This window comes from Mustela nigripes, chromosome 6 (genome assembly GCF_022355385.1).
Source record: "Mustela nigripes isolate SB6536 chromosome 6, MUSNIG.SB6536, whole genome shotgun sequence".
NCBI lineage: Eukaryota > Metazoa > Chordata > Mammalia > Carnivora > Mustelidae > Mustela > Mustela nigripes.
Genome location: NC_081562.1, coordinates 91,587,724 through 91,614,478, shown reverse-complemented (window position 1 = coordinate 91,614,478; position 26,755 = coordinate 91,587,724). Strand labels below are relative to the sequence as shown.

The 26,755-nt window shown below is 49.0% G+C and overlaps 1 protein-coding gene across 7 annotated transcripts; it reads right to left on the bottom strand.

Annotated features, from left to right (window-relative positions):
* Positions 1 to 1,082: 1,082 nt before the first annotated feature.
* Positions 1,083 to 26,755, bottom strand: IKZF4 (IKAROS family zinc finger 4). 7 transcript variants are annotated; one of them, XM_059403374.1, is made up of 9 exons: positions 26,517 to 26,755; positions 18,640 to 18,763; positions 18,435 to 18,485; positions 11,748 to 11,852; positions 10,465 to 10,725; positions 9,598 to 9,765; positions 5,772 to 5,921; positions 5,143 to 5,274; positions 1,083 to 4,535 (listed from the first exon to the last, which is right to left on the bottom strand). In XM_059403374.1, the coding sequence occupies exons 3-9, from the start codon at positions 18,472 to 18,474 to the stop codon at positions 3,775 to 3,777; spliced, it is 1,617 nt and encodes a 538-aa protein (XP_059259357.1). In that variant the 5' UTR covers positions 18,475 to 18,485; positions 18,640 to 18,763; positions 26,517 to 26,755; the 3' UTR covers positions 1,083 to 3,774. The 7 variants fall into 7 exon arrangements, with proteins under 7 accessions (XP_059259357.1, XP_059259360.1, XP_059259358.1 ...); XM_059403377.1 differs by having other exon boundaries at positions 18,435 to 18,482; XM_059403375.1 differs by lacking the exon at positions 18,640 to 18,763.

The following is a 26,755-nucleotide window of genomic DNA, read 5'->3' as shown; positions in this document are numbered from 1 at the left end:
AGCCCCACTGAAGTGATTTCACCACTCAGTTGAGTCTGGCCTGTGACTGAAATATACTTTCCTACATATAAGCTCCATTTACCTTGAAGACCCTTCAGAAAGTCTTTAGCTTTGAGCGGGAGTGCTATCCATGGGCATTCAACCACCCAGTTGTCTCCAAAGTTGAAAAAACTAGAGTGTCAAGGGGACCTCCCAAAATTCAGACCCAAGATGGTCTGGTTGATGAGTCTCAGATAAGTTGTTTATTCTCTCTTGGCCTTTTATATCTTCACTAGTAATAGTGGGTCATTCACTTTTAGGTGGTTTCTACAATTACATGAATACTTGGCACAGTCTGGGCACTTATCCTCAAGAAGAGGTAGAACCTATTATTATCATCATTCATGTTATTGTAACTTGCATTTCCTTGGGCGTATAATATGTTTTGCATATAGTAGGTACTCAAAAAATGTTTGATGAACCTCTGCTTTGGATGGATAGTCAAGTTGAGCTTTCTCTATCCTGGAGGGACTCCTGGTAGGAAAATCTCGACTTTTCACTGTAGGCTGAAAATTATGTTCTGTAGCAACAGCGTGAGCATTCTTGTTTGGCTTTGTCTTAGTCGTAGACTTGTTCATCTTCAAAACATTCAGTAGTTGGTACAATGTGCAGCAAGGAGATCCCCCTCCCTCCCAGCAGAAAATTACAGTAAAGTATGCAAAAAACAACGACGGGTTGTTAAATTACTCATGTTTATTTATAACAGACCTTCAGCCAGTACAGTACAAAACTTACAGTAGTATATCTCCGTTACACAAATATTTACTTACAATATATTACATATACAAAATGCTTTGCAATAAGTCTCAAAAGCTAGTTTAACTCCCCTTGAGAAAGGAGAAAAACTCTTTAAAAAAAGGGGGAGGGAGAACCAAAGGAAGAGGAGGGCAAGGTGAAAGGGTAAGGTCCAAGGGAGACACCAAGCATAGGCTACAAATGAAACCCTGGGAGAGAGAGAGGAGAGGTGGTATTGCACTTGCTTCTGTGTTTTATTTTTTTTTCTTTTTGTTCTTCATAACTTCTGATTAAAAATATATATAATATATATATATTATGTACACAAGGAAAGAAGCTGCTGAAAGTATTACAAAATCCGATCCGCAGCTTGGACACAGACACAAAAAAACAAAGGTCTGGAAAAGTGTCTATTTAGAAATTTTCTTGTGTGGTGTTGGTCTTGAATATCAATATAAAAGGAAAACACCTCTTTTCTCCATGTGGGTTTCAATGTTTTTTTTTTTCTTTTTCTTTACTTTTTTTTATGCAAAAGGAGCTGGGAGAGAGCATGAGGATGTTTGAGGTTCCAGAGCTGGAAGGCTCTGGAAAGTAGGATTTTGTACCTAAGACCCTGGTTAAAGTGCAGTGATGGTCTGGAGAGAGACAGAGTGCCCTTCTCTCCCCTCCTTAGCACCTGGTCTTGCCCTTCCAGTCTCTGCTCTCATGGGCTCAGAGTATAGCCTCAGAGCATAGTCCTTCATGTTCCAGGAGGTTACAGGTGCCAGAGCTGACTGGGGGAGGGGATGGGGCACCCTAAGGCTCTGGTACCCCAGAAGGGACTAGTCCTTATGAGGTGTCACCAGATACACAGCAGACGTAGAAGAGGTGGTAAGGGGTAGGTCTAACAGGAAGGGGCTCAATAACCAGAACAGTTGAGGAGAACCCTAGATATTAATCTCAGCTCTGCTGCCATCCTGAAAGAAGGATCCAGTTCCCTGGGGTACTGTTGAGAAGCCTCTCCCCTTCTCTAGAGACTACTCTCCTTCCAGGTAGCCCCCACCCCCATCCTCTGCCCTTGGCAGCATCTGTTTATTGCTACATTGTCAAGAAGGAAACAACCCACAATGCCCCTCCTTGACAATCTGGTTCTCTTAGGGAGACTACATAATGGGGGAGAAAAGGAAGGGAGAAAAGTTTTTCTAGGGTCTCCCTTCCCATAGAGGGTAAGGTAGACTCTTCTTAGAGCCCTTAGGAGCCCCCATCCCAGGGTCTTTTCCTTAGCCAACCCTTCACCATCCCCCTAAATTATCCCTGATAGGGAGTGAGAAAAGTAGGAGGCAAAAGAGCCAATAAGGAAAGGACATATGGAAAGAAAGATGGAAGGGAAGAGAAAAGGAGAGAGAGAGAAGGACCAAGTGTTACAACTTGTGAGGTGCTGTGTTTGGTTTTTACTTTCTTTTTTTTTTCTTTAAATATAGAAAAACAGCCTTTGGTTTGAATCTCAAGGAAGCAGAGAATGGGAGAGCTGTGGCCTTGGGCAGGAAAGGCTTGTAGAGAACTCCACTCACAGTGGAGCATATCTCCTCCTGCCCCCTTCTCACTAACTAGGTTACCCAAAAAGCCAGGGGTCTCTGCTGTAGCCAGGAGGAGCAAGGCCCCTCCTGCCCTACATCTGGGAACTGAGTGTAGAAGGGGGCAGTAGAGGATGACCCCCGGTTCAGTTGCACCCATCCCATTCTTGCCAGGACAAGAATGGAATGAGGTGAGGGGCAAATGCCCTTCCTCGTCCTGGGATAATTTTTGGTTATATACTGACAATTAGAAGAGAGAAAAGAGACACCCTTTTCTCCCTGCCACTGATCCTAAGAACAGGGCCAAGAAGCCTGGGAATGAGGGTGAATCCTAGAGCGGGGAGAAGAAGAAGGCAGCATGACTGAGGGGTTGAGATACCCCCTTGTCATCAGGCAGCAACCCACTAGTTTCTCATAGGAGAGGAATGGCAGGAGCCCCTGAGAGCCTAGGAAGGTCACTAGAGTGAAGAAGATCAGAGGTGGAAGAGAAAGATAAGAATTTTAACCCACCCCCTTCCCATGCCCTGGTTCCTAGTTAGGCACCTGTGGCTCCCAACATGTCAGAGATAGGATTGCAGACCTAGCCTTGGCCCCTGAGAATATAAAATTGGGGCACTCCAAGAAGAGAAAACCACCACTGAGTAGACTGGCAGGTTGAAGAGAGTAGCAGTGTTGGGGGTTGTTTGAGGAGAGAAGAGACAGATCACATCCCAGAGGGAGATTCCCAAATGTGGGCTTTGAGGAACTCATATTACTAGGGGAACGTCAAGAGGACCCTTAGCCCCACAGTGCCTAGGGAGAATTTCTTCAGCCCCTCCCACTTCCCAATGAGGAAATTCTTCATTTGTTCAAGCATAGTGCAAGCTGCCTAACATGAGAGGGCACAAGAGGTATGGAGTACCAGGTGGGAGGGTCCCAGAGAGGAGATATAATGCCACAGAGCTCAGGTAGGGCCAGAGGGAGCTATCAGCATCAAACGGAAAGAATCAGATAATGCAAAAGGTGAGGACTTAACACAAGAAGCTCAAAACTCTTAGGACTAAGAGGAGCTTCCTACCCCGAGGGCTGTTAGAGAAAGCTGCATCAAAGAAAGAAAAATTAGGCCTAAAGTGGGAGCGGTCTGTGGGCTGTGGCGGATGACTGATCAAAGTTAAGAGAAAAAGCCAAAAGAAAAATCCACAAATTATATCAATAAATAACTCTGACTATACTGGGATGAGAGAAGAGGAAGAGGAGAAACATAAGCAAAAAGGCCTGTTTCATCACAATGCTTAAGTCAGTCAGGGTAGAGGAGAATAGGCAAGGAGGGGTCAGGGTCAAGTGTGAAGTCTGGTAGCCAGTGGAGGAGGCTACAGAGCCAAGCTCCTTCGGATGAATGGGGAAAGAGCTAGACTCCTGTAGGGAGGCAGTGGAGTGGCAGACTGAAGGGAGGGCGGTAGATAGGTGGCTAGCCGACCTTGTGCTCCCCCCGGACAATGTGGGAAGAGAATTCGTACCGGTCCTGGCTGTGGTAGCCGCAGATGTTACACTCGAAAGGGTCTCTGAAGCCATGGCAGCCCATGTGGATAGTGAACATGACATGGTCCAGAAAGAGGATTCGGCAGTGCTCGCACTTGAAGGCCTTCACGGGCTCACCGCTCTCACCTACCACCCGGAGCACTTCCTTGGACGGGCCCGGGGTGCCCCGCAGTAACCCTTCCTGCGGCTTGGGGTCCTCTTTGGCGTAGGCAGGACTGGGCCGGCCCACCACAATGGTGGGAGGTGGCTGGGGTGGGGGACCCTGAGGGAGGGATACCACCCCCCCAACCCGATCTTCGTGGTTGCTCTCTGTATCTGTGGAGTCCTGGCAGCCATTGCTGGGGGATGCCCCAGGGTCGGTCAAGGGGCCTCGGGCCCGGTAGAGGAGGGGGCCTCCATCAGCCAGGTCCTCGGGTCCCTCACCTGCTTCTCTGGACCCTGGAAGCTCCAGCCGACCAGGGAGGGGCTGCATCTGGGTATAGACAGAGCTGATGACGGGTGTGAGTTCCGAGATGCAGTTGGTAGGTGGAAGGCGGAGGGGACGCAGATGCTCTGCCCCCACAAAGGCCAGGGAACCTCCAAAGCCGGGCTCTAGGCCATGATGTGCCACCAACTCCACATCCTTCTCATAGCCACCCGAGTTCACATCGTAGGGGATGTCTGAGAGGCTGAAGCGCATCTGCTTTTCACCTGCAGAGGAGAGGATCTCAGCAGAGCTGGGTTTGGAGAATTCCTGAGTTTTCCCAGGATGACTTCTTTGTTTGCTTATCCTGGGGATGGCTGTAACATTATTTACCAGCCCTCATTCACTTCCCTCAAGGTCAGGACCTCTGTGGGGCCACTCCCCAACTCCAGCTATAATTGTAGGGAAGGACTCAGTTCCCAGCCCCTGCTGATCTTTAACACTTCCTTCATTGCCCTTTATAAAGCTAGAGATCGAACCTCAAGGCCAGGTGGGTGGACCCCATACTCATACCTCCTCCCTCTGACTCTCAGGGCCCTTGTCTCAGATCCCACAGGCGGAAGTCCTTGCTGTTCTCAAAACCTAGGAGAACCTGAGCTCCTTGACCACCCTCCTCTTACAACCACCACAAGAGCCCTCCACACCCTCTCGAGGTACCTTCTTCCTTTTCATGCCCCTTCTGTTCTGGGGATGGATTCTGAGCACCGGAGCCTACCAGACCACTTTTTCCCTTCCATCAAATCTCCAGGCCCAGCTGGTTTGATGGCTACCAGAGCTCAGGTTTAGAGGAGCTGTGGCTTAAAGCTGAGGTCTCCCCTCCAGTTGGACTCTTACCTACAAACTTCTGGGGGGTGGAGCGCTTGCGTTTGGTGAGGCTGTTGGCCAGCCGATCAATGAAAGTTGGCCGCTCCGAGGATGAGTGCAGCATGGAGTCTGGCACCATCTCCAGGTCACGGATCTCATCACCTAGAGGGAAGGAGGTGGGGAAAGTAGTAGCAGCTGAAGCGGAGCAGCAGTGGCTCAGCAGCCTTTGCCTGCAGAGAATCAGCCAGTTGGTAGCCAAGGAAGGGCATCCCGATACCTGGAAAACTGGGTTCCGCTCACTCCCCCTTATCTAGAGCTCATCCTAGCAACATTTCAGGTAATTGGGAGGACAATTACAGATGCATCATCTGACCCTTGATTTTATACTCCCTTGTGTTTTCTCTCTCCCCTTAGACTGAGGACATAGATCAAAACGTCCCTGACCCCTGGACCTTCCTGCAGCACCTACCACAGGGCTCTGCACCAGTTGGAGTGCTCCGGGACGGAGGAAGGAACCGTCCTTTCTCCAAAGACCTCATCTCTTTGTCAGGGGTGGACGGTGGGGGTGGGGGGCGCTGGAGTCATCCTTGCCCTGCACGCCCTCTGGCTCTGCCCTTCACTCACCCCTCCCTTCCCCCCAGGCCTGCTGACAGCCCCACCTGGTTGGCCCACCAGAGCTTGGGCTTCAGTGCTGAGACTCTGTAGGTAGTTGTGGCACCGCTCTTTGTGCTCCTCCAGGGTACTCTGCTGTTTGTAGCTCCGGCCACAGTAGTTACACTTGTAGGGCTTGCCCACTGTGGGAGAGGAGACTGTGGAGGAGATGGGAGAGACGCCACATTGGTCACGCCTCCCGGTGCCCCCCGCTCTACAAGGCCCCCTGGGAGTGAATGGACCCCAGCATGAGGAGGAAGGGGTGTGGCTTGAGGGAATTCTGCTAGTCTTTCCTCCCCTACCTTCAGTGGCAAACATAGAAAAGGGGGCCAGTGCGCAGCCCTGGGAAGAGAGAGGGGACCCGGGGCCTAAAGCCTGGGACTGTGGGGGTGTGGTGGGGGTAGGGCTCATGGCGGCCAAACTGCTGCTCACAGGAAGGAGGAGTCAGGGACTTGGTAGAGGATCATCCCATACAGGCTGGCCCCACCCTAGGGTCTCAGATTCTGGGGCCCAGACTGCGGTTTAACCTTTCCATGTGGCAGGCGGATGCAAGTCCTGTTTATCAGACAAGGGGATTTTTTGCTTATGACCTATCTGCTTTGGTTTGGGGGAAATTGGTGGGCTGGGGTGACAGAAATGAGAGCCCTTAGATCTGGCAATGTGGGGAGGGGCAGTTTTCACTGACCTTTACTCCACCCCTAGCCTCGTTCTACTGCTTCTTTTTCTTTCTGTCTCTCTACACTGAGCTACCAAGAGAGCCCCAGAAAAACCATCACTGACAGAGAAATTCTGAGAAGAGAAGAAGAAGAGAGAGAGAAATAAAGGAGATGAGTAAAAGGAAGAGAATATCAACTTTGGGGGTGCCTGAGTGGCTCAGTGGGTTAAAGCCTCTGCCTTCGGCTCAGGTCATGATCCCAGGGTCCTGGGATCAAGCCCCATATCAGGCTCTCTGCTCAGCGGGGAGCCTGCTTCCTCCTCTCTCTGCCTACTTGTGATCTCTGTCAAATAAATAGATAAAATCTTAAAAAAAAAAAAAAGAATATCAACTTTGAGGGTCTTGTAAATTTTTTAAAAATAAAGAACAAGTTAGGGGCACCTGTGTGGCTTAGTCGGTTATATGATGCCTTCAGCTTGGGTCATGATCCAGAGGTCCTGGGATGGAGACCCCTGGCAGGCTCCCTGCTCTGCAGGGGGTCTGCTTCTCCCTTTCCCTCTGCCTGCTGCTCTGCCTGCTTATGCTCACGCTCTTTCTCTCTCTCTCAATCTCTGTCAAATAAATAAAATCTTTAGAAAAAAAAAGAAAGAACAAGTTATAAAGACTTAGTTTCTGGGGTACCTGGCTGGCTCAGTCAGAAGAGCAAGAGACTTTTTCTTTTTTTAAGATTTTATTTATTTAGGGGCGCCTGGGTGGCACAGTTGGTTAAGCATCTGCCTTCGGCTCTGGTCATGCATGATCTCATGGTCCTGGGAGGAGCCCCATGGCTGGCTCCTTGCTCAGTGGGGAGTCTGGTTCTCCCTCTCCCTCTGCTCTTCCCACAGAGCAGGGAGCCCTACAGGAGGCTGGATCCCAGCCAAAGGCAGATGCTTAACCGACTTGAGTCACCCAGGCATCCTGAGTATGAGACTCTTGATCTCTCTTGATCTCAGGGTCTCAGAACTATACTCTGGGTGTAGGGATTACTTTAAAAAGAAAAAAAATATTTTTTTTGTTTCTCCCAAAGAAAAGAAGTTGGGAAAACTGAGATGGATATTTCCTTTAAAAACCACTTTTTTTTTTTTTTTTTTAAGATTTATTCATTTGAGAGAGAGTGAGTGGGGGAGAAGAAGAGGGGAAGCAGACTCCTCACTGAACATGAAGCCCAAAGTGGGGCTTGATCTCACTCCCCTGAGATCATGACTTGAGTCAAAAATCAAAAGTTGGATGCTCAACCAACTGAGACATGCAGCTGCCCCTAAAAGACAACTTTTGAGAGGTAATATTTGTGAGAGGAGAGAGAAAAGTGAGAACAAGGTATTGTGTATCTTGTTTTACATATCTTGGGGCGTCTGGGTGGCTTAATTGGTTAGGCATCTGCCTTTGGCTCGGGTCATGATCCCTGGGTCCTGGGATTGAGCCCCACATCATGCTCCTTGCTCAGCAGTGAGCATGCTTTTCCCTCCACCTGCTTCTCCCCCTGCTTATGTTCTCTCTCTCTGACAAATAAATTAAAAAAATCTTATTTTACGTATATTGTTACTATTGAGCAGGGAGGCAGGAGGTGTCTTCAGGAGGCTGGTAATTACCCGCACCCTATATGTACACACCTAAACCAGGCCTTGATTCAATCTATCCATGCCATTTTGACCTTACTCTGTAAAACCTAGTCTTTGGGGGATGAGGTGAATGCCATGGTCCCTGTCCACCTAAGACTTTTGGGGAAACGGCTTAACATCTGGGAGAGGGACCCTTTTTTCTTACAGTGTGGGTTACATAGAAAGCATCTCCTAGAGATGGAACCTAGTGGGATACCTGTATCTAATTCTGTTCCTAATAATCTCCTACAGAACAACATCCAAAACCTACCCGGGGGGACTTGTTTTTGTTTCAGCAATTCTTGGGATCAAGCCATCCTTGTTCCAAACCAGCAGGGGAGGCCACCCCTTTTCTAAGGAAAAGGAGTATGATTCTGTATCACAGAAACTTAATGGGGTCCAGGAAGGCTGCAGAATAGCTCTGTGACTAGCAATTTTTTTTTCTTTCTCCCCCGGAGCTTTAGTTTTGTCAGCAAAGTGAGGATAATACCATGTACCTTGGAATTGTAATGAGGATCACACAAAGAGACAAGCGAAAAGCTTTATAGATCAAAAAGCCTGCTCCAAGGTGAGAGAACCTAGAACAAGGTAGGTGGCTGGGGAAAGCCTGCTGAGGTGATTACTCTGTCCCTTGAAATCCTGGCCCAAGAGAGTTTAGGAAAAGAGAAAAATAGCAAGGAAAGTTGCCAAGGACAGATCCTACTAATTTTTTCCCCCTCTGCCCTTCCTCCTGTCTTTTCCCAGTCTTTTCCCAATCTTGAGCTCTTCCTTCCCACCAGCTTGACTCCTGGTCTCTTCGCAAGGCCAAGCTTAAAACTTAGTAAGATACTTCAAAAATACTGTCTGCGCAGCTGATTCAGATAGATGTCAACTCCAAGAGTCTTGGCTGGGGCCATGAAAACTGGATAGTCCAGTCCCCTGGCACGGATCCAAACACTAACCTCTAGACACTCTGGCGATTTGCTCTTGCCTCTGGGAAGGGGACAACATCTTGGGATGGGGAACAGAGGCTTTTCCTAGGCCTCCTTTCTTTCTCTGGAGTTTGGAGGCCCATGGATATTTTTAGGAACCAGTAGAAAGTAAAGGAGAAGACAGACAGTGGTGATCCAAGACCTCTGGTATCATGGAGGGAGGTGATGATGGATGATGGACATGGGACCTCAAGCACATGGAAATGTGAGGAAGGGTTTTTCTGGTGCTCAGAAGTATGGGGGTGGGGTGGGGGTACAGATGGTTCTGGCAGTAGCATGAACTTTAAAAAACAAAGGGCGGGTGACTGTTAAGAGCCTAGAACATCACCCATGCTCCTTTTGCTCCAAGTCACAGAGTGTAGCAGATGTAAAATACCTCATCAAAGAGTCCCCCAAATTCCCCATGGGGCCCAGACGAGGGGTTAGAGAGGCAGGGCCCTATCTGCTCTGTGGGTGCTCTGGCCTCCTCAGTGACAGACACGTAACTCCCTGAAGACAAGAGAAGTCACTGAGCTCTATTTCCCTGGTACTGAGGTCCCACTCCTCCTTTCCCACCAAACAGGTCACTGACCCGAGTGTGTACGGAGGTGGCCGGTGAGCGCGTCACGCCGGCGGCACGCATAGTTACAGAAGGGACATTTGAAAGGCTTCTCCCCGGAGTGCAGCTTGATGTGGCGCAGAAGGTTCCCCTTCTGGGTGAAGGAGGCACCACACTGGTTGCAGTGGAACGGCCTTTCACCTGCAAGAGAAGCAACAGATCACTGAGGACTGGGGGAGAGGAGTTTTGAAGGTTGAACCTCTTCTTGCGCCCTCTGCCCCACCCTGCCTGAGGGCAGGTGCTCAGGAGGATTTCTGAGGGGCAGAGCTGAGGCACGCACACAAGATTCCTGCGTTCTAAACCTCCCTCAGGAACAGTCTTACCCTGGGAAGGTGTGGAGCAGAGACTAATGGTAGGGCAAAGGGCACCAGGCCTGCAACTCTGGGCCAAAAGCCCATGAACCCAAAACTGAGTCCTATAAGACCCACTGTGCCCCGGGAACCTTCAAAGCCTCAGAAAGCTGAGACGAGGCTTTTGTTTTCCTTTTTTTGTTTTTGTTTATTTGTGTGTTTAAAACTTGACACTGGAAGGCCTAGATAATACCCTGGAGTCCTGTCCCTGTTAGACTCTAGGACCCTTCTGGACACTACGCCATCATCTCCCTCACCTCTTGAGAGAAATATCAGCTTTTCTTTATAACAAACAACAGCTGATGAAAGCCCCAGAGAAGTATGAGTGTTGAAGGAATCCAAATGGCATCGCTCCTTTTTTCCATCAGCCGGAAGGTGTGCTGGGAGAGACCCTTCCCTTTCTGAGGCTGCCCCACTGCAGACATGGTGTCCTACGCCTCTGCCTGTCCAGCCCGCGCGGGAGCTCCTCCGGACCCCCTGGCTTACTCACCCGTGTGGCTGCGCTTATGCACCATGAGCACATTGGGTCCAATACAGACCATGCCGCAGACGTCGCATTTGAGTTTGCCGTTGGGCAGCCGGATGCCCCCTGGGGAGTGAGGCTCTGGCCCACTTCCATCACAGTAGCCCAGGGGCTCTGACAACGAGTCTTCCACGATCACACTGTCATCCTTTTCGAGGAGCCGCTCATCTGGCCCCAGCAGTCTGCTTGACTCCTCATCGCTGTACATCTCCACCTTGATGGAGTTGGCTGGAGGGTGGGATGGTGTTTAGGACAGAAACAGGCAAAGGGGGGAACCTGCCCGCAAACCAGAATGGTCCTCCTGATGTCCAGTAGGTCCTCTCCCAGCCCTGAGACACACAGGCTTTAGAAGAGGCCAACACCCGAAGTCTCCCAGGTGGTGATATGGTGGTCCTGCTGGGACCTGCAATAACCTTTCCTCACCGCCCAGGCAAATAGGCTCCAAGAGAAAAAAGTTGGGTACATGGGAGGTCATCTGTTCCACTGGGGAGGGGAGGAGGCTAAGGGGAGTCTTTTTCTCCATTCTCTTGACATTAAGAAAGATGTCGGGCTTGGCCCTTGGCAGGAAGCCAGCAAGTAACAGTGGCGGGAAAATGGTCTTAAGAAGACCAAAGAGATGGCAGGCTAAAGAGAGAGCAAAACTGGAAGACAGAGATGGCTCACATCATCTTCCCTCTCCATAAGATAGAATCCCTCCATTAAAATCTGGAGAGGGGGATGAAGGAGGGAGGAGCCACTGAAGAGAAAGCCTTGGCTCTAGCTCTGACCTACATTCCTGGCTATTCCAACCATTTAGAGAATGTCACAGATCTAGGGCCAGCAAGAAGAGGCAGTCATGGGGACCTATCCAGGCAGGAGAATGAGGCCCAGGAGCAGGAAGAGGTGGGTGATAAGGAGATCCCTCTCATCTCTGTTTCCTATCTGGCTCTACCTTGTGACCATTCCTATGTACTTGCTTCTCCAACTCCAAGATTTCTCTTTGGAGCTTTTGCCTTCATCCCAGCCAGGCCTCTTTTAATTCTACCCTAGTGTGGCAGCCACCGTTCACTCTCCTTTCAGAAGTCAGGAAGACCCTAGATGCTGAGGTCCGTACTTCTTGTAGATGTGTAGAGGCTTGAAGCAGAAAACCAGAGGGAGGCAGCAATGGGGAAATGGCTGCCCATGGAGGGTGAGCTGAGGGCCAAACACAGACGGGCGGAGTGGGGGGCACCTAGTGCCAGGGCAGGGGCAGGGCAGGAGGTCGCACTTACCACTGAGTGAGCGGCTGGGAGAAGAGTGCTGGCTGTTGGGGGTGCTCACCGAGGGCCCCACTGGGGCCCCGAGGAACTCCTTCTCCAGAGATGAGTCCCCGCTACCTTGGAGGAGAGAACAAGAGGACAGGTGAAGCTGTGGCTGGAGCCTTTGACCGTCTGTCGCCTCACCTCTTCAAAATTGTATGATGTTTCACAAACATTGATCTAGTAGCCACGTACAAGGCAGCGTTGTAAGCTCGGCACCGTACCTTGTGCCCTCGTCAGCCCCGGTGCCCGGTGCAGACTTCTGTGAGCTCAATGGCTGCGTCTTGCCCACCCTACCTTTATCTAGGCCTGAGGGGAAGAACATCACTGCCTGACGTCCACAGGAAGCAGGGCTGGGGCTGGGCGGGCCAGGGTGGAGAGGAAAATAGGGGCCTCAGGAGAGAGGCGGTTCAGGACAGACGTTCTTCCCTACTGTTCCTTTCCGGAGCCCCCAACACCAGGTTCGGGATCTGTAGGAGGGCAGCTGGAATGGTCCCTGAATCTAATGATAATAATAGTAATCATAATGATAGCCGCTAACATTTATTGAGTGCCTACTCTGTGCCAGGTATGGTTCTATTCACTTTATACGAATTCTCTCATTTCACCTTCACAACGACCCTGTAAAGCAGGTGCCAATATGAACTTAATGTTGCAGATGAGAAAACTGAGGCACCAAGGAGGCTGTGCTACTTGTCTAAGGTCACAGAACTGGTAGAGGTGGAACCTGGACAGATCAGAAACTGTAAGCACCCATGTCCTGAGCCCATCTCCAGAGCCAGTGGGGAGTCACTTGTCTTTCAGCAGAGGAGCATTGGGCCCAATCGACCTGAAATCAGAGTGAATTTGACTACTCTAGAACGCCTCCTATCAGATATGATTCCAGTCACATATTTACGGCTTACTGTTTCCTTGACAGTAAAACAATGAGTTTATTCTCACTATGTTCATTGTTAATGTGTTGACAAACCGCTTTATAAAAATGAGTTTTAAGAGTTTTATCTGTATCTTTAAAAAATTAGTTAACATACGTGGAGATATGAATCATGTCTTTAAAAAAAAATCCCTCCTCCCCACAATCTTCTGCACAAATTTATAGGTGAAATAAAACACATATAGGTAAACACACACATAGACACAGACACATATCACAGATGTAGATATACATATAAAGAGAACATACCTACAGGGGCAAACACACCCATAGCCGCCTACATTATCTGCTAACGTGAACATGCATGGATGTGTACACACAGCCTAAATATGGAAGAGAGAAAGAGAGAGAGACACGAGCCCTAAAAGTCATCCCTAAAGTCCACCTATTAGTACTTTTCCCAATTTCCCAGCTATGCACATACTTACTTTCACAAAATAAAGATTCCATTATAAAATGGTTGGAGTCTTGGGCCTGAGGCAAGAAATCCGGAACACACCCTCCTGAGGGATCCCTCTCCAGCTTTGGTCAGTGGGAAGAAAACAACCACTCAGGACTTTGGGACCATTTCCCATTCATATCCTCTTCTAAAAGTCCCACTTCCCCCATTCTTTCCCATCAGAGCCTGAGGAAATTTGTTCACTCGCTATAGAAAATGTCTTATAGCTTGAAACCGAGTTGTCCCAGCTGGGGGCCTATAGATGAACCATGGTTATCTAGAAAAGTTGCCCCAGTCAGAACCACACACCTATCATGAAGTAAGCATCTCAGAGTTGAGGGTTGAGATGTGTAGACTCAGACCTAGTTTTAAAATACGTCCTTCAATTAAGTTGGAGGGTTTTCTGTAGTTAAAGGGGCTAAAAAGGGGTAACTTTTTGTTCCTTTTCAGACGTTAGTGCTGACTTGCCCTAAATCACTTGATGTTAGTAATAGGGGAAGAACTGGGCTCTGGGCCCTGGTGCTGAGTCCCTGCCCCTAAAACAATAAATGAACTTGCTAGAAATCCATCTCTAGTCCCAGCCTACTAGGCTGAGACCGCCTCTTGGAGCTGGAGGCTTGATCCATGAGGAAAATATGCTTAAAGGGATATTTAGGAGCATTAAGAGGAAAACATCCTTTGTGCCTTTCGTTATTAAGGCCTGGGAACAGGAGGAAGAGCAGGTGCCTCGAGAGCCACACTAGTGGTTCGAGAGGCTCTTTGATGCCATTGCCCTCCCTGGGGAAAATAGGCTCAAGTCTGCTTTTATGGGGCTAATACCTAAAAATGAATCTGTTTCAGGGGCCAGAAAGTCTTTATGGGGACCCAGGGATTTTGAGTTCGAGCCTGAGGGTAAAGGGGCCTAGAGACAGATTTAGGAAGTTCAGCAGTTCCTCTGTCAGTCCCAGAAACCCCAGGGAGGGAACTTCAAATGCCTGGGACTCCCAAGAAATCCCAGACTGTCAAAGCCAAGAATTAAGGCCACTCTTGGGTCTCAGAGAAATTTTCTTGGTCAAAGTCATTATAGATTGGCTGAACCCCCAAAGGGTAAAGCCAAATCATGAAGTTGACATCAGAGGAACAAGGAGGTGGGTCCAGGGCAGAAAAGCAGGAGGGAGAGAGAGGAAACAGGGCAATGTCCCACAAGCTAAACGTGTTTCATATGCTAAAGGAGACTAGCCCTCCACTCCTGCTGCCCTTCCCTCAATCCCTTCAAAGAGTGGCTGCCTCCAGGAAACAGCCATGAGGTCCGAGAACCTCCACACTTCTCTGCTCTCATCCTAACTGCTTTCTCTTTCTTGACCATGGGATCCGGGGTGGCAGGATGCTAACCTGCTAGCAGGGAACAGTGGGTCCAGGAGCGAAGAAAGACGCCCATCCTCAGTTCTATTGTGGGGAAGAGGCTGAGGCCCCTCAGATCTCTCTTCCAGGGTGAGGCGTCCGCTGCCAAGGCTCCTCTTTACCTTGATTCTATTACCCATTCCCACCCAGGCCTGTCTCGGCATTTCACCCTGGGCAGCTCTACATCTGTCCCCAAGGCCTAATCAAGATGTCACCACAAGCTCCCACTGTCCAAGTCGCAGTCTTTGCTTAGCAACACCAAACACCCTTCCCATCCTCCGCAAGTATAGGGAGGAACGCCCCCTCCCCCGCCACACACACACACACACACACACAGCCCCCATCCTCTCCCTCTCCTCAGGCTTGGGAGTTGTTACTGAATTGGCTCCCTAGCCCCGGCAAACCCCCCCTTCCCCCTCCACTAGCCACCTTCTGCCTGAACTTACATTATCCTTCCCTTGCCGGTGAGACCCTGGGGTGCGAACGCGGCCGCCGCCTTGGAAACGGCGAGGGAGTGCGGGTGGTGTGTGCATGTCTGCGTCTCGGTGGCAGGCAGGGGTGAGCCCAGCCACTCACCTTCCAGGAAGCGTGGATTCCTGGAAGTGAGGGGAACCGCCGTCATTTCGCAGGCAGCGGCACGGTGAGCAGGGGCCCACGGCTGCAGCCAGCAAGAAGAGCTCAGCCCAGGGTGTGTGTGTGTGTGCGCGCGTGAGAGGGAGAGAGAGTGTGTGTGTGTATGAGAGAGAGAGGGAGAGGGAGAGAGAGAGAGAAAGAGAGAGAGAGGGAGAGGGAGAGAGGGAAAGGGAGAGAGGGAGAGAGGGAGAGAGGGAGAGAAGGAGAGGGAGAGAGGGAGAGCGCAAGTGAGCGTACGCTGGGATGTGTTTGGGGAGGGGGCTGGAGAGAATGTATATGTGTGTCTGGTTGGGGGGATGCTAGGCTACAGCATCCCTTTCCAAAGCCAGTAAGGGGTGGGGGTGGGGGGTGTGCACAGGGAGGGGGAGCCAGATGCCGTTGCCCTCGTGCCCAGCAGACAAAGAGGAACTGCACAACAAATGCCTGAGAGAGGCAAGAGTGTGTGTGTGTGTGAGAGAGAGAGATGGATGGGTCCTCGAGGTGGGAGGGAGAAAGGGGGGCCCTCAGGGAAGGCCCAATCCTCTGCCAGCTGGGGAAGCCAAGGCCCCAGAGGTCATGGGGCCCAGGACATGGGGCAGCCTCAAGGCTCTCAAATCGGCAGAAAGCCCCTCCCCCACGAAACTCAGGCACTCAGATTCCCTCCTTTCCCTCCTCCTCCAGGAGGGAGGTCGCTTTCCAGATCTGGGGACTGACAGCCCCCTCCTTCCCAGCGGCGAGAAGACCCAGCAGTCTGGTCTCAGGCTAGTGTTGCTCTGTGGCCCTGAGCTTTTCAGATCCCAGGCAAAATCCTGGTATAGTTTCCCCACCTCCACCGCCGCTCGCCTCCCTTCTAGTGCCCCTGGGGCCCAGCAGCCGACAGCCTGGATGAATCCGCCTTCTATCAAGACAAGGCCTCTGCTCCTTCCCTTCCAGAGGAGCTGCTCACTGCCGTGCTGACCTACTTTGGAGACTAGGTTTTCTGATTCCAAGAACTTGGGGGTGGGAGGGGCCGTGAAACTTTGGGCTGCCTACCCCTGGGTCCCTTTCTAAGGTTCCCTTAAACATTTCAGAGTCCCAGAAAACTTGGGACAAGCACTGCTCTTTCAATTAATTGCACAAGCTGGGTTTGAGCAACTCAGTTTCCCCTGACAGATAGGGAATGGAGGTGGGGAGAGAATCTGTGTGGTAAGTTAATGGACTCTTAAGACCCCAGGAGGGAGGGACCCGCCTCTTTCGAAAGAGACAAGGGGAGAGAGGATGGATTTTCTGAACTGGGTTCTGTGAAGAACAGGAGAGATACCCCCTTCATCGAGTGGCCAAGTGAGGAGACAGAAGAGCTGTGATGATCTTCAAGGGCCGGAGTGTATTTTAGGAGGGGTGCACACAACAGGCTTTCCCACTGCTTGCATACTGGCCCAGGAGAGATGGATCAGATGCCCCTCACGTGGACCGTCTCAGCCATGCCCAGCCCTGCAGGGGCTACTCTTCAGAACTAATGTTAGCCCTCCCTTGGCTTTCCCTTTTCCCATTCTCTAGGGTAGTTGCTGGCATCTAGAATTCTCAAAACACAGGTGAGGGGTTTCTGGCCTCCCCCTTCATTCCAAAAACCAACCTGTGTGGAGGCTTCCCTTACCTCGGAAATGTCAACCTGCTGAAAGCAGGACAATTTGGTTTCATAGCACGTGAAGCAAACACTCTAAGAGGTTTTCCTCTTCCACATTCTCCAGAGACAGATCTCCTCGGGATATTTCCCCAGCCACATTCCCAGTTTCTCATTTACCTAAGTTAGGACAGGGACTGGTATTTATTCGTCTACCCGTTCCCCAGCAATAAAACAAGGTCTGGGGGCGGGCTGTTGCTCAGTAGTGAATTTCTGAGTAGGCTTAACTGAGCGGGACAGAGAAGGACTGGCTGATTCCTCAGAAGGGCCATGAATTTTGTTCCAATAGATCTTTTTCAGTTACATTAGTCTACTTGATCCCTGTCACTCAGGCCAGCATGTGGCAGATATCAAATGCCTTTACCCATTCCAACTCCTTCCCTCCTTAAATGAGAAAGGGGTCAGAGTCAGTGTCTTACCTTACCCAGGTGTTCCCAATGACTCTGCTATGTGTGTCTGACCCATCTTGCTATCATCCTTTGAACGTGCCCATAATTCCATTGGTCCCACTTCAGGGTAAAAAAAATAATAAATAAGCTATAGGTCATTTCTACGGCGGTGCTTGGATCTCTGACGGGCATCCTCATCATGTCAAAACCCAATTCTGGCTTCCCTTACCTTTTATGATCATTTCTTGCCCTGATGTTCTAATGCTCCAAAAAATGACTCCTCCGTCTTAGAGACAAGCTCTGTTTTCGGCCCTTCTCTGCACTGTCAGAGAGAGAGCCCAATAAAGGTCCTCATTTCTTTTCACCTTGTTAAACTCTGAGAAGACCCCAATTACTTTCCTATCTCTAAAAGCCGTTCATATGAGCAGTGATCTCTTCGGCCTCAGTGAGAGTATCTGGCAGGTATGTAAAGCCACAGCATGTTAGGACCATTGGAAAGGACTGGGAGAAATAAGAGTTGGGCTCTATATCTTTCTTTCAAAAGCTCTATGTTGTTGGCCCACTGGCTGAATTCAGCCCATAGACAAGGTTGGCTTTCTCCTTGGAACATTTTTGAAAATATTGAGTCCTTAGTCTAAAATGGAGACACTTCACATAAAATCTGGATTCCTGACTTCTCTTGAAAAATTGCAAGTTTTGGCCACACTGGATACACATTCTGGCACAACTGTGACTGGTGCACACTGAGGAGCTTTTGCTTCTTGAAGTAGGATATGTGTTCTCTCTACATGACAGTCCCTCACATTCCCTCTTCTCGTTCGCTCATTTACATATCCACCTGGCCCCTACAAGCCTTGGAGGTTTGAAACCCTGCCCCACTCTCCACCTGGCTGGGACAGAGTATCGTGTTGGGCTGGTGACCGCAGAGTATAGGACCTACATCTTCCTTCTATCTCTTTGCTTTAAATCATTCCTCTCAGACTATGTCTCACAGTCCCCACTTGTATTTCCCTCCTGTTCCGTTCCCCTTCCCTTATCCCCCAAGAAGTCTGGGAAGAGAATCTCTATTTAGGGAATATAAAATGACCAAAATAAACTCATGCTACCAAGCACTACCAAGCATGACTGGCAGCTCTGTGACCGGGGCACCTGAGGTCCTGTGCTAGGCTGGGTTGGACTCTGCTCTGCTCCACAGGCAAGTGGCTGCTCCCAGCCCCTTATAAACACAGTGCACAAGAGGGCATACCAGACATATAGGAGCGGCCATTGCAGTCTTCTATGTCCATCTTAGAGTCTGCTGAAAGAGAAAATAGCTGTGATTAGAAGCCAGATCTGGGAAGGGAAGAGGTTTCTCTCTAACATTCTGGAATTAGCAAGTTTGCTCCAACCCTAGCCTAAAGAACGAAAACCTCCTACTTGGTCCTGATGATAAAGAGTGTACGCCAACTTACAAACTCCAACCTACAACTTCTGCAGGCTTCCCCAGCCTCTGGAGTGGAAACACTGTCTTACTCCAGAGTGGTCCCAGTTGTGTTGTTTGGAGAGTAGACCCTCCTCCTGTAGGTGGAGCTGACACTGTGGGAAAGGAGACAGGTTATAGCCCAGCCTTCTGGAGGCAAAGAAACCAGCCCCACAGAAGCACTATACCTTGAGAATAGGGTAGTAACAAGGGGAAGAAGCTGGATTCTGTCTCAAGGGATTCTTTTTGGGGGTGTGTAGGGGAGGGAAGGGGACAGGAAAGTAGAAGATGGAGAGCAGCCCACCTCAGGTTCAGCGAGGAGTCCTCCACTGAAGGTCTAATAAACAAATTAAAACTTTAAGTGGCTTTTCCCCCACCTTCTTGTCAATTACTTCGCTATGTTTATTTTTTTTTAAAAGGGGGAAGACTGAATTTAAAATGCAGGTTAGTCTATTTAAGAGAAGGGAGCAGTAATTGGCAGTAGAGTATTAAACAAATCAAGAACTGAGAACAATTAAAAGTGATAATTTGTTCCAATGAATTATCTCCTTAGGAGCCTGTGGGAGGAGGAAAAAAAATCTCTTTGGTGGAAATTTACATACCTCCAAAATTGATTTCACCAGTCATCTAATAAAAAATAAATAGTCCAGGGGCAGATTTGGGGGCATAAGAGTGGGGCAAGGGAACAGCCTGAGCTGACTTCAGGATTCCTGGTCTCTTCAAAGATCTCTCTGAGGCAGATGGATGAAAATCTTTTGCTTGTAATACTATACTGTTAGAGGCAAGGGTGGAGGATTCCGGGGGATGCACAGGGGGAAAAGTATCTATTACCCTCTCACCCCTCTCCCCCACGTCATTTGGGTGCTCAGAGACATCATACTCTTCTGAAAAGTCTCAAGAGAAAACCCGAGACATGGGGTTTCCTTCGCTTCACAAAGCAGCTGTATCTTAGATCTCATTAGAGAATCCTAGTCTCACCCCGGGAAGTCCGGGTGTGGAAGAAAAAATTATCTAAGTTTATTTTCAGTTCTTTTCTTCACATCCTCCCTGGAATGGACTGAGCTTTGGGATCAGACTGCTAGAGCAAGCCACAATAATGAGTAGTTCCTTGAAGGTTCCCTTAGGGGTAATGATTAGAAGACCCCAAGTCCATAGTGATTAGCAAACCCATACCCTCTGGAACTAGCCATAGAACTTGTGGTAGGCAGAGATTCAAAGAATGAGGAAGGGTGGTCTGGTACTCATGGGGCCCCTTTCATTTACGAATCATTAGCTCCATAATTGCCCTTTGGGATTTTTCGAAATTGCAAAGCTAAGATGCCACATATGACTTCCCTTCCTTCCTCCCCATGCTCCATGCAGGAGAAGCAAGAATGAGCAAGATTTCCTCCATTTTCTCTTGGAGAAACTGAGGCTCTGAGAGATTAAATGACTTGTCTCTGGGCTCATGACGAGACTGGAAGAACAACACAGGTCTCCCACTGCTCTGAGCTGTGCTCTTCCCATTAAACCATCTTGTTTCCTTTCAAAAGTCATGGATCTGGGGCGCCTGGGTGGCTCAGTGGGTTAAGCCGCTGCCTTCGGCTCAGGTCATGATCTCAGGGTCCTGGGATCGAGTCCCGCATTGGGCTCTCTGCTCAGCAGGGAGCCTGCTTCCCTCTCTCTCTCTCTGCCTGCCTCTCCATCTACTTGTGATTTCTCTCTGTCAAATAAATAAATAAAATCTTTAAAAAAAAAAAAAAAAAAAGTCATGGATCTTCTTGCTTTTCCCTGCTTCTAACATCAATTAAGGCATCTCTTCCTTTGGTGTGACCCCCGAGGGAGTGGGGTCTATTACTTAAAAAGAAGAACAAGTTGAGCAGGCTTTAAGGGGAGAAATATGCTAATGTAATATAATGTGTGTGGTGTGTGTGTGAGAGAGAGAGAGAGAGAACACAAATGAACCAGGGGCTAGATAAGCACTAGGTAGGCAGAACAGTTGAAGGAGAGCATTCAGCGAGTACTGGCTCAGGAAGTGCATCTCATTCTTGGACACCTGCCCAAATGGTCCCAAAACAATTTCCAGAAGGGTCTGAAGGAGTTGTTTTCTGAGTTGGACTTTGTTCCCTGCAGTAAACTGAGCTCTTCTGCTTCTTAATTGCTCTTAACAGGTGCTCCATGACACATCTTGGGCAAAATCAGTATTTGGCTGCCTCTAGCAGGTCCTCATGCCAAGTTGGTAACCCTGGAAGTGAGAGCGGACGGAGATTCTGCTGTTCCCAGTCCTGGTATTCTGAGCCAGGAGCAAATCGGTAGATGTACTTCACTGTTTGTTCAAGTCTCCAGGCAGCACGTCCCTCCTCCCAACCTTCCCACTCCCCGCCCGTCAAAGCACCTCCTTCCCTGCCTGGCCAGGCAGGCAGATCTTAGTGTCTCCTTAGAGGAACTGGGTCAAATTAGGCACTGCCAATTGGAGACATACCGTAGGGGGAGGAGGTATAAAAAGAGAGAAGTTAGTTACACAAGACAGGTTTGGCTCAAAGATCTTGGAAAGAAATTGGCTTTATAGCAACCTAGGCGTCATTTAGTGATGGAGGTAGGCACATATGTACTGTAAATTCAGTTCAGCAAGCTGAATACAAAGCAACTAGAAATAGCTAGTTTCCCAATTCAAAAGGAAGTGTCTCTGTGAGGAGGGAGGAAAGGTTGGTCATTGTAACCTCTGGAGACAAAGATTTTCTTCCCTGTTCTTTTGAATCCACTTGGCACTGTAACAAGAGTCCTCAAAAAAAAAAAAAAAAAAAAAAAAAAAGAGTCCTCTAGGGCCCTGACTTTCTCCCATCAGCACAATATTGCATCTGAACAGGAAAGGGCAGGAATGGACGTTCCTTCTAGACAGATGATTTCCCACCACACTTCCTGACAAGCAACATGTCATGAACAATCCAAGGTCTGACTCCTAAGGGCAGGTCACGCATCGGCTACCCCCGCCCCCAACCTCCTATCTCCACAAAAATATCCCTACCGCTTTCACTATTAGGTGACAAAAATGTCAGAAAGTTAAGTTCTCTCTATGTAGTGGCTCTGAACGCCTGAAATAAGATGGACATCACAAGTATTTAAGGCTCTTCAAATCCTCTAAAGAATCCTGTTTGATCCAGTGACACTCCACAATTGGAATTTAAAATACACTCCATGTGGTCTAGTGTGTAGAAAGGTAGCAAGGAAGATATTGTTGGGAAAGAGAGTGGAAGTGGAGAGAGCAGCAAGGATCTGTGCCATCCTTTTGGTTATTGTTCCCGAACTACAGCAGGGAGAAGCAGACATCTTTTCTCTAGTCTCCCTTAGGACCTGGGACCTGGAGTGGAGTGGAGTGATTATTAACAAGACAGAACTTTTCCACCTGCCTGGGAGTCAGCAGTTCAGGTACTACAAGTAAACCAAACCCACAGCATCATCCTCTCTTGTCTCTACCTTTGTGAACTGAATGAAATCAATATGAAAACGTACTGGAGTCGGGACGCCTGGGTGGCTCAGTTGGTTAAGCAGCTGCCTTAGGCTCAGGTCATGATCCCAGCGTCCTGGGATCGAGTCCCACATCGGGCTCCTTTCTCCGCAGGGAGCCTGCTTCTCCCTCTGACTCTGCCTTCCACTCTGTCTGCCTGTGCTCGCTCTCACTCTCTCTCTCTCTTACAAATAAATAAATAAAATCTTAAAAAAAAAAAAAAAGAAAAGAAAAGAAAATGTACTGGAGTCTCTTGGCAGCCAGGGTTGTGTTTCAGAGCTCTGCATAACTGGGGAGGGGAAAGAGGTAAATGATTGAGGGAGGAAGTAGAATAAGGCATTGTCAGCAGCCTGACTGACAACCTGCCCCTTTCCAGGAAACAGACCTTGACATCCAGCAGTCTACAACTCTGAAATGATCTTTAGGGTCAACCTAGTGCCCTCTGAAGGAAACCCACCAACCTTTTCTCAGCTCATGTGTCTGTCTTTACAGCAAAAAGATCTGACTCATTTTTTTACCAGGCTATAGATGGTGACCTTCTATGTACAATATAATACTGATGAAGACAGCTCGACTTCATTATCCAAGTGCTTGGGGAGCAGGGCTAAGGGGATGAATTCTCAGGTCATCCTAGGAATGGCCAGTCTCTAAAACAAGAAGGGGTAGGAGCTGGAAACACAACACCTGGACAGTGAGAAAATATCATCTCATTGTCTCCTTTTAGATGCATCTTTTCTCTTGTCCTTTGTGCTTCCCTGTCCTCCCCATGTAGACTGTGGGAGAGAGAGAAGGCTAAGGTTTATGGGTGGGAGGAGAAACAATTCTACCCCTCCCATGTCTCATCTTAGGACTTAAGGAACTAAGGAAAGGGCCAAACTAAACAGTTTAAATCGCTAGGTATGATGCACTTGAGATAATACTCTCTGGGTTTTTCAGATATACCCTTGAGTATTTGAGCTCTGTGTTTATAGAAAGGCCCCACAAAGTCACTGCTATTCAGCTGTATGTTTGGGCAGGGGTGAGGGAAGTAGGGCAGCAGAGTTCAATTTGAATTTAATAATAATTATTTTTGAAGCCAAAGATGCCCCCAAACAAAGTTAGCTCTATCTATCAAGTGAGGTTTGAAATTACATGGAATTCTCAATGAACTCTTCTGACTGGGGTAGGATAGACAGTAACCATTTCCTTTGGTGGCAGTCCTGACTGGAAGTCTCTAACGCATGCTGTTTGAAAGGGTCCACTGTTGTTTGGACCAGAAAGATGTTTTTGGGCTCCTCCACTAACAGAGAATCTTGTGACAATCCAATTTAGTAAGCCTCTCTTCATGTGGAGGGCCGGGGCAGGAATGTTGTAGGACCTGGGGAATCTTGGAGCTAGAATGGAGCTGAGAGATGATCTCCAATCTCTTTGTTTGTTTGTTTTTTTAAAGATTTTATTTTTACTTATTTGACACAGAGAGAGAGAGAGATCACAAGTAGGCAGAGAGGCAGGTGGGGTGGGGGGAAGCAGGCTCCCTGTTGAGCAAAGAGCCCAATGCAGGTCGATCCCAGGACCCAGAGACTATGACCTGAGCTGAAGGCAGAGGCTTAACCCTCTGAGCCACCCAGGCACCCCATCCAATCTCTTGGTTTTTAACAGAAGAAGGAATTAAGCTGAGTCACCCATCTGGTTAGTGACAGAATTAAGACAAATAGAACCCAGGTTACCAGGCTGGTAACCAGTCTTTTTCCATTATAGTACAAAGTTAAATCTTGCCACAGTGGGAAGGTTTGGGGTCACCATGCTTACCTTCTTTTTGGGGTGTTGAACAGTTTGGGGGTCTGCATCTTAGTGACTTAAACCCTTGAACTAGAAACACAGGTTTATGGATGGGAAGAGAAATCATCCTCTCTTCTCCCATGTTAGAGAATCTGAGCCTGAGGAAATTGCCAACCTAGATGCTCATTAGGTCTCTTTAAGGTAGAAACAGGACTCCTTGACCTAAGGATTACACCAGCATATGTATTCCAGCAGAGTCTGTAAGGTTGATGCTATTCCCATTGGTGGGGTGGGAGGGGACACGCCATTCATATCAGCACTGTCCTTTCTTAGATGCTTTCGTCAGATAAACCTTGAAACTGTCTTCCTGTTCCCAATACAGAATCCACAATTCTTTTGAGAAGAGGAGGCAAATCAAACAGCTTAGAATTCAATCTTCTTCTGGCAGGGTCAAGAGACCAACAAAAAGAGGGAGTCCCTCTGCTTATAGCATTGTCTATACCCACAGGGCTCCACAATCTTATTTGTTCCACTAAAGTGAAAGGAGCCTAGTAATACTGGCCCAACAATAACTTACTTAATTTTTTCCTTGGTTATTTTGTGTGTATGTTGAGGGAAGAAAGATGGCCAGTTTGGGAGAAAATAATTCCTTTGTGGATGTTAATAGGAGGTAAAAGGTGGGATAATGTTCCTACCATGCTGGGAAGTACAAGTGCAGATTTAAACTAAGAGAAAATAAAGAAGAAATGTCCAGTTGCATTTTCACTGGAAAAAAGTCAGGACTTCTTTCTGAGCCAAGTCCCAAAATGTGCTCTACCCTTAACCTACTAAGAGAAAGGGGATTTCCCAGGAGCTACAATTGAACTAACTAACTGCACTTGGTGGTCAAGAAAGACATTATATTTTGTGCTTGAGACATCAGCATCTGTTGACTAGGGCAAGACATAATTCTCAACGGGCCAAACTGAGGGCAGCTCCCACCACCCTGCGACCCACCCCCAGAAACTCTGGTGAGACCTATCCTGTTTCCCAATGCAACACTATTTTCTTCTTTCAGGACTTTATTTTTATCTCATAAGCCACTCTTCTGACTATTCTCATGACCCAGGGAGTTGTCCAGATTCTCCGGCTTTAGGTGGTTGTAGGGAAGGCTGAAGTCCCCTGACATGACAAAGCAAGATTCACTGACCTACTGACAGACCCATGAGGAGATGTGGGATTCCCAGTTAGGCATTCTCACATGCTCCTACCAAATAAGAAGCTACATTTTCAAAGATTGTTTGATTTGCCCTTGTCCTGATTTTATCCTCAGAATCTGAGTTATCTTAAGTGGAAATATTGTAGGCAGTCAGACACCTGTTTTTTAATGCTTCCTAAGAATATAAACATGTACCTTCACACAGGTCAAGTCCATAAGTAGCAGTAAGGGAGTAACAACAGGCCTCAACAGTCTTCTGCTTGGCCATGATGATGGAAGGCCTAGAGCCGACATGTGAGCAAGCCAGGAACTTTTGCAGCTCACGACTGACTGACGCTTTGAGGGCTCAGAAGGGGTAGACTAGGACACAGGTGGAGCTATGAAACATGTCGGTGGGGGATCTGTAAGAGCCACAATAGTAGACAGTTTTGTTTATGGGAGGGACTGAAGCGAAAGAAGGTGTGCAAAACTTGACACATTTCAGTTGATAATGCATCAGATCTTCCCGGAAGCAGAGTTAGTAAATTCTTACCTTGGAGAGAGAAATGGGGTACCTTATTTCCTGAACATCTCATACCTAAAGTTCTGTGTTCCATTAAACTCCCAACTGTTTCCAGACAGGACCAATTACAAATTAAAAAAAAAAATTTTTTTTAAAGCATAGACATCAAATAGAAATTTCCCAAGTTGAGGATCTACAACTCTAGCAGACAAGGGCTAAGAAAATAACTGCAGATGGGGCTGCATGAGAAGGTACATGGAGGCCTCTTTTAGCTTATATCCACTTCCCAAGTCTGTGTCTCCCTAGAGTTGTCAGTCCCAGGGCTTCCTCTGTTACAGTTCTTTCTTAGGACTCATATGCAGTGAATCTCTCCCTTCCCAGGAAGGAACCTGCTTCTCAGGTTCCATAGACTTTTCACCCTACATGGTACCCTCGACAGCACTTTCCACTTCCACTCTAAGTTTCCTCTCTACCGCGTTTCCATTGCCTCTCAGGTCTCCTCACCTAGGCCTATGTCCTTCTCTCTAACCTTCTTCTAACCCCGAGTCCCTGGCACTTTTGCCCAGGTACCCCTCTGCTTCTCCTTTCTCCACTCTTTATCTGTTCTACCCCTGCCATACCCCACCGAGGAGCCTCGCGCACCCAGCCCCTGGCTGTCCTCCGTCCTCTGCTTTGGCCCATCTCCCGCCTTTTGAGGACCCCTTGACTCTCCAGTTACCTTCCCCTAAACCTTAAGCCTCACGCCAACCTCTCCCAGCACCCCGGCCAGCTTCCTCCCCTTGAGCCACAAACCAGGCAGCTATACCCTCTTCCCGCCAGCCCCCCACCCCCGTCTCCCCTCACTTCACGCCCAAGCCCCTCAGGCCCCGCCCCCGGCGACAGAGACCCCGCCCCCAGCGCGTCGCCCAAGCCCCGCCCCTTACTCACCTGAGGCAGCTCCGCGCGCGCGCAGGCTAGGGGGGTGTGGGAGAGGGGACGGTATTGGGGAAGAGGGGGGCGGGGCCGCAGGGGTCCCCCACTCTGGCCCGGGAGGCCCAGTGCGGGGGGAGTGGGGTCACTAAGGCGGAGGCAACCGGGCCGGACCCGGGACCCGGGCGCTCAGCGGCGGCGGCGGCTCCATCTCCATCAGCGGCTTCACCTGAGAAGGGACCGGCCCCCCCCATCAA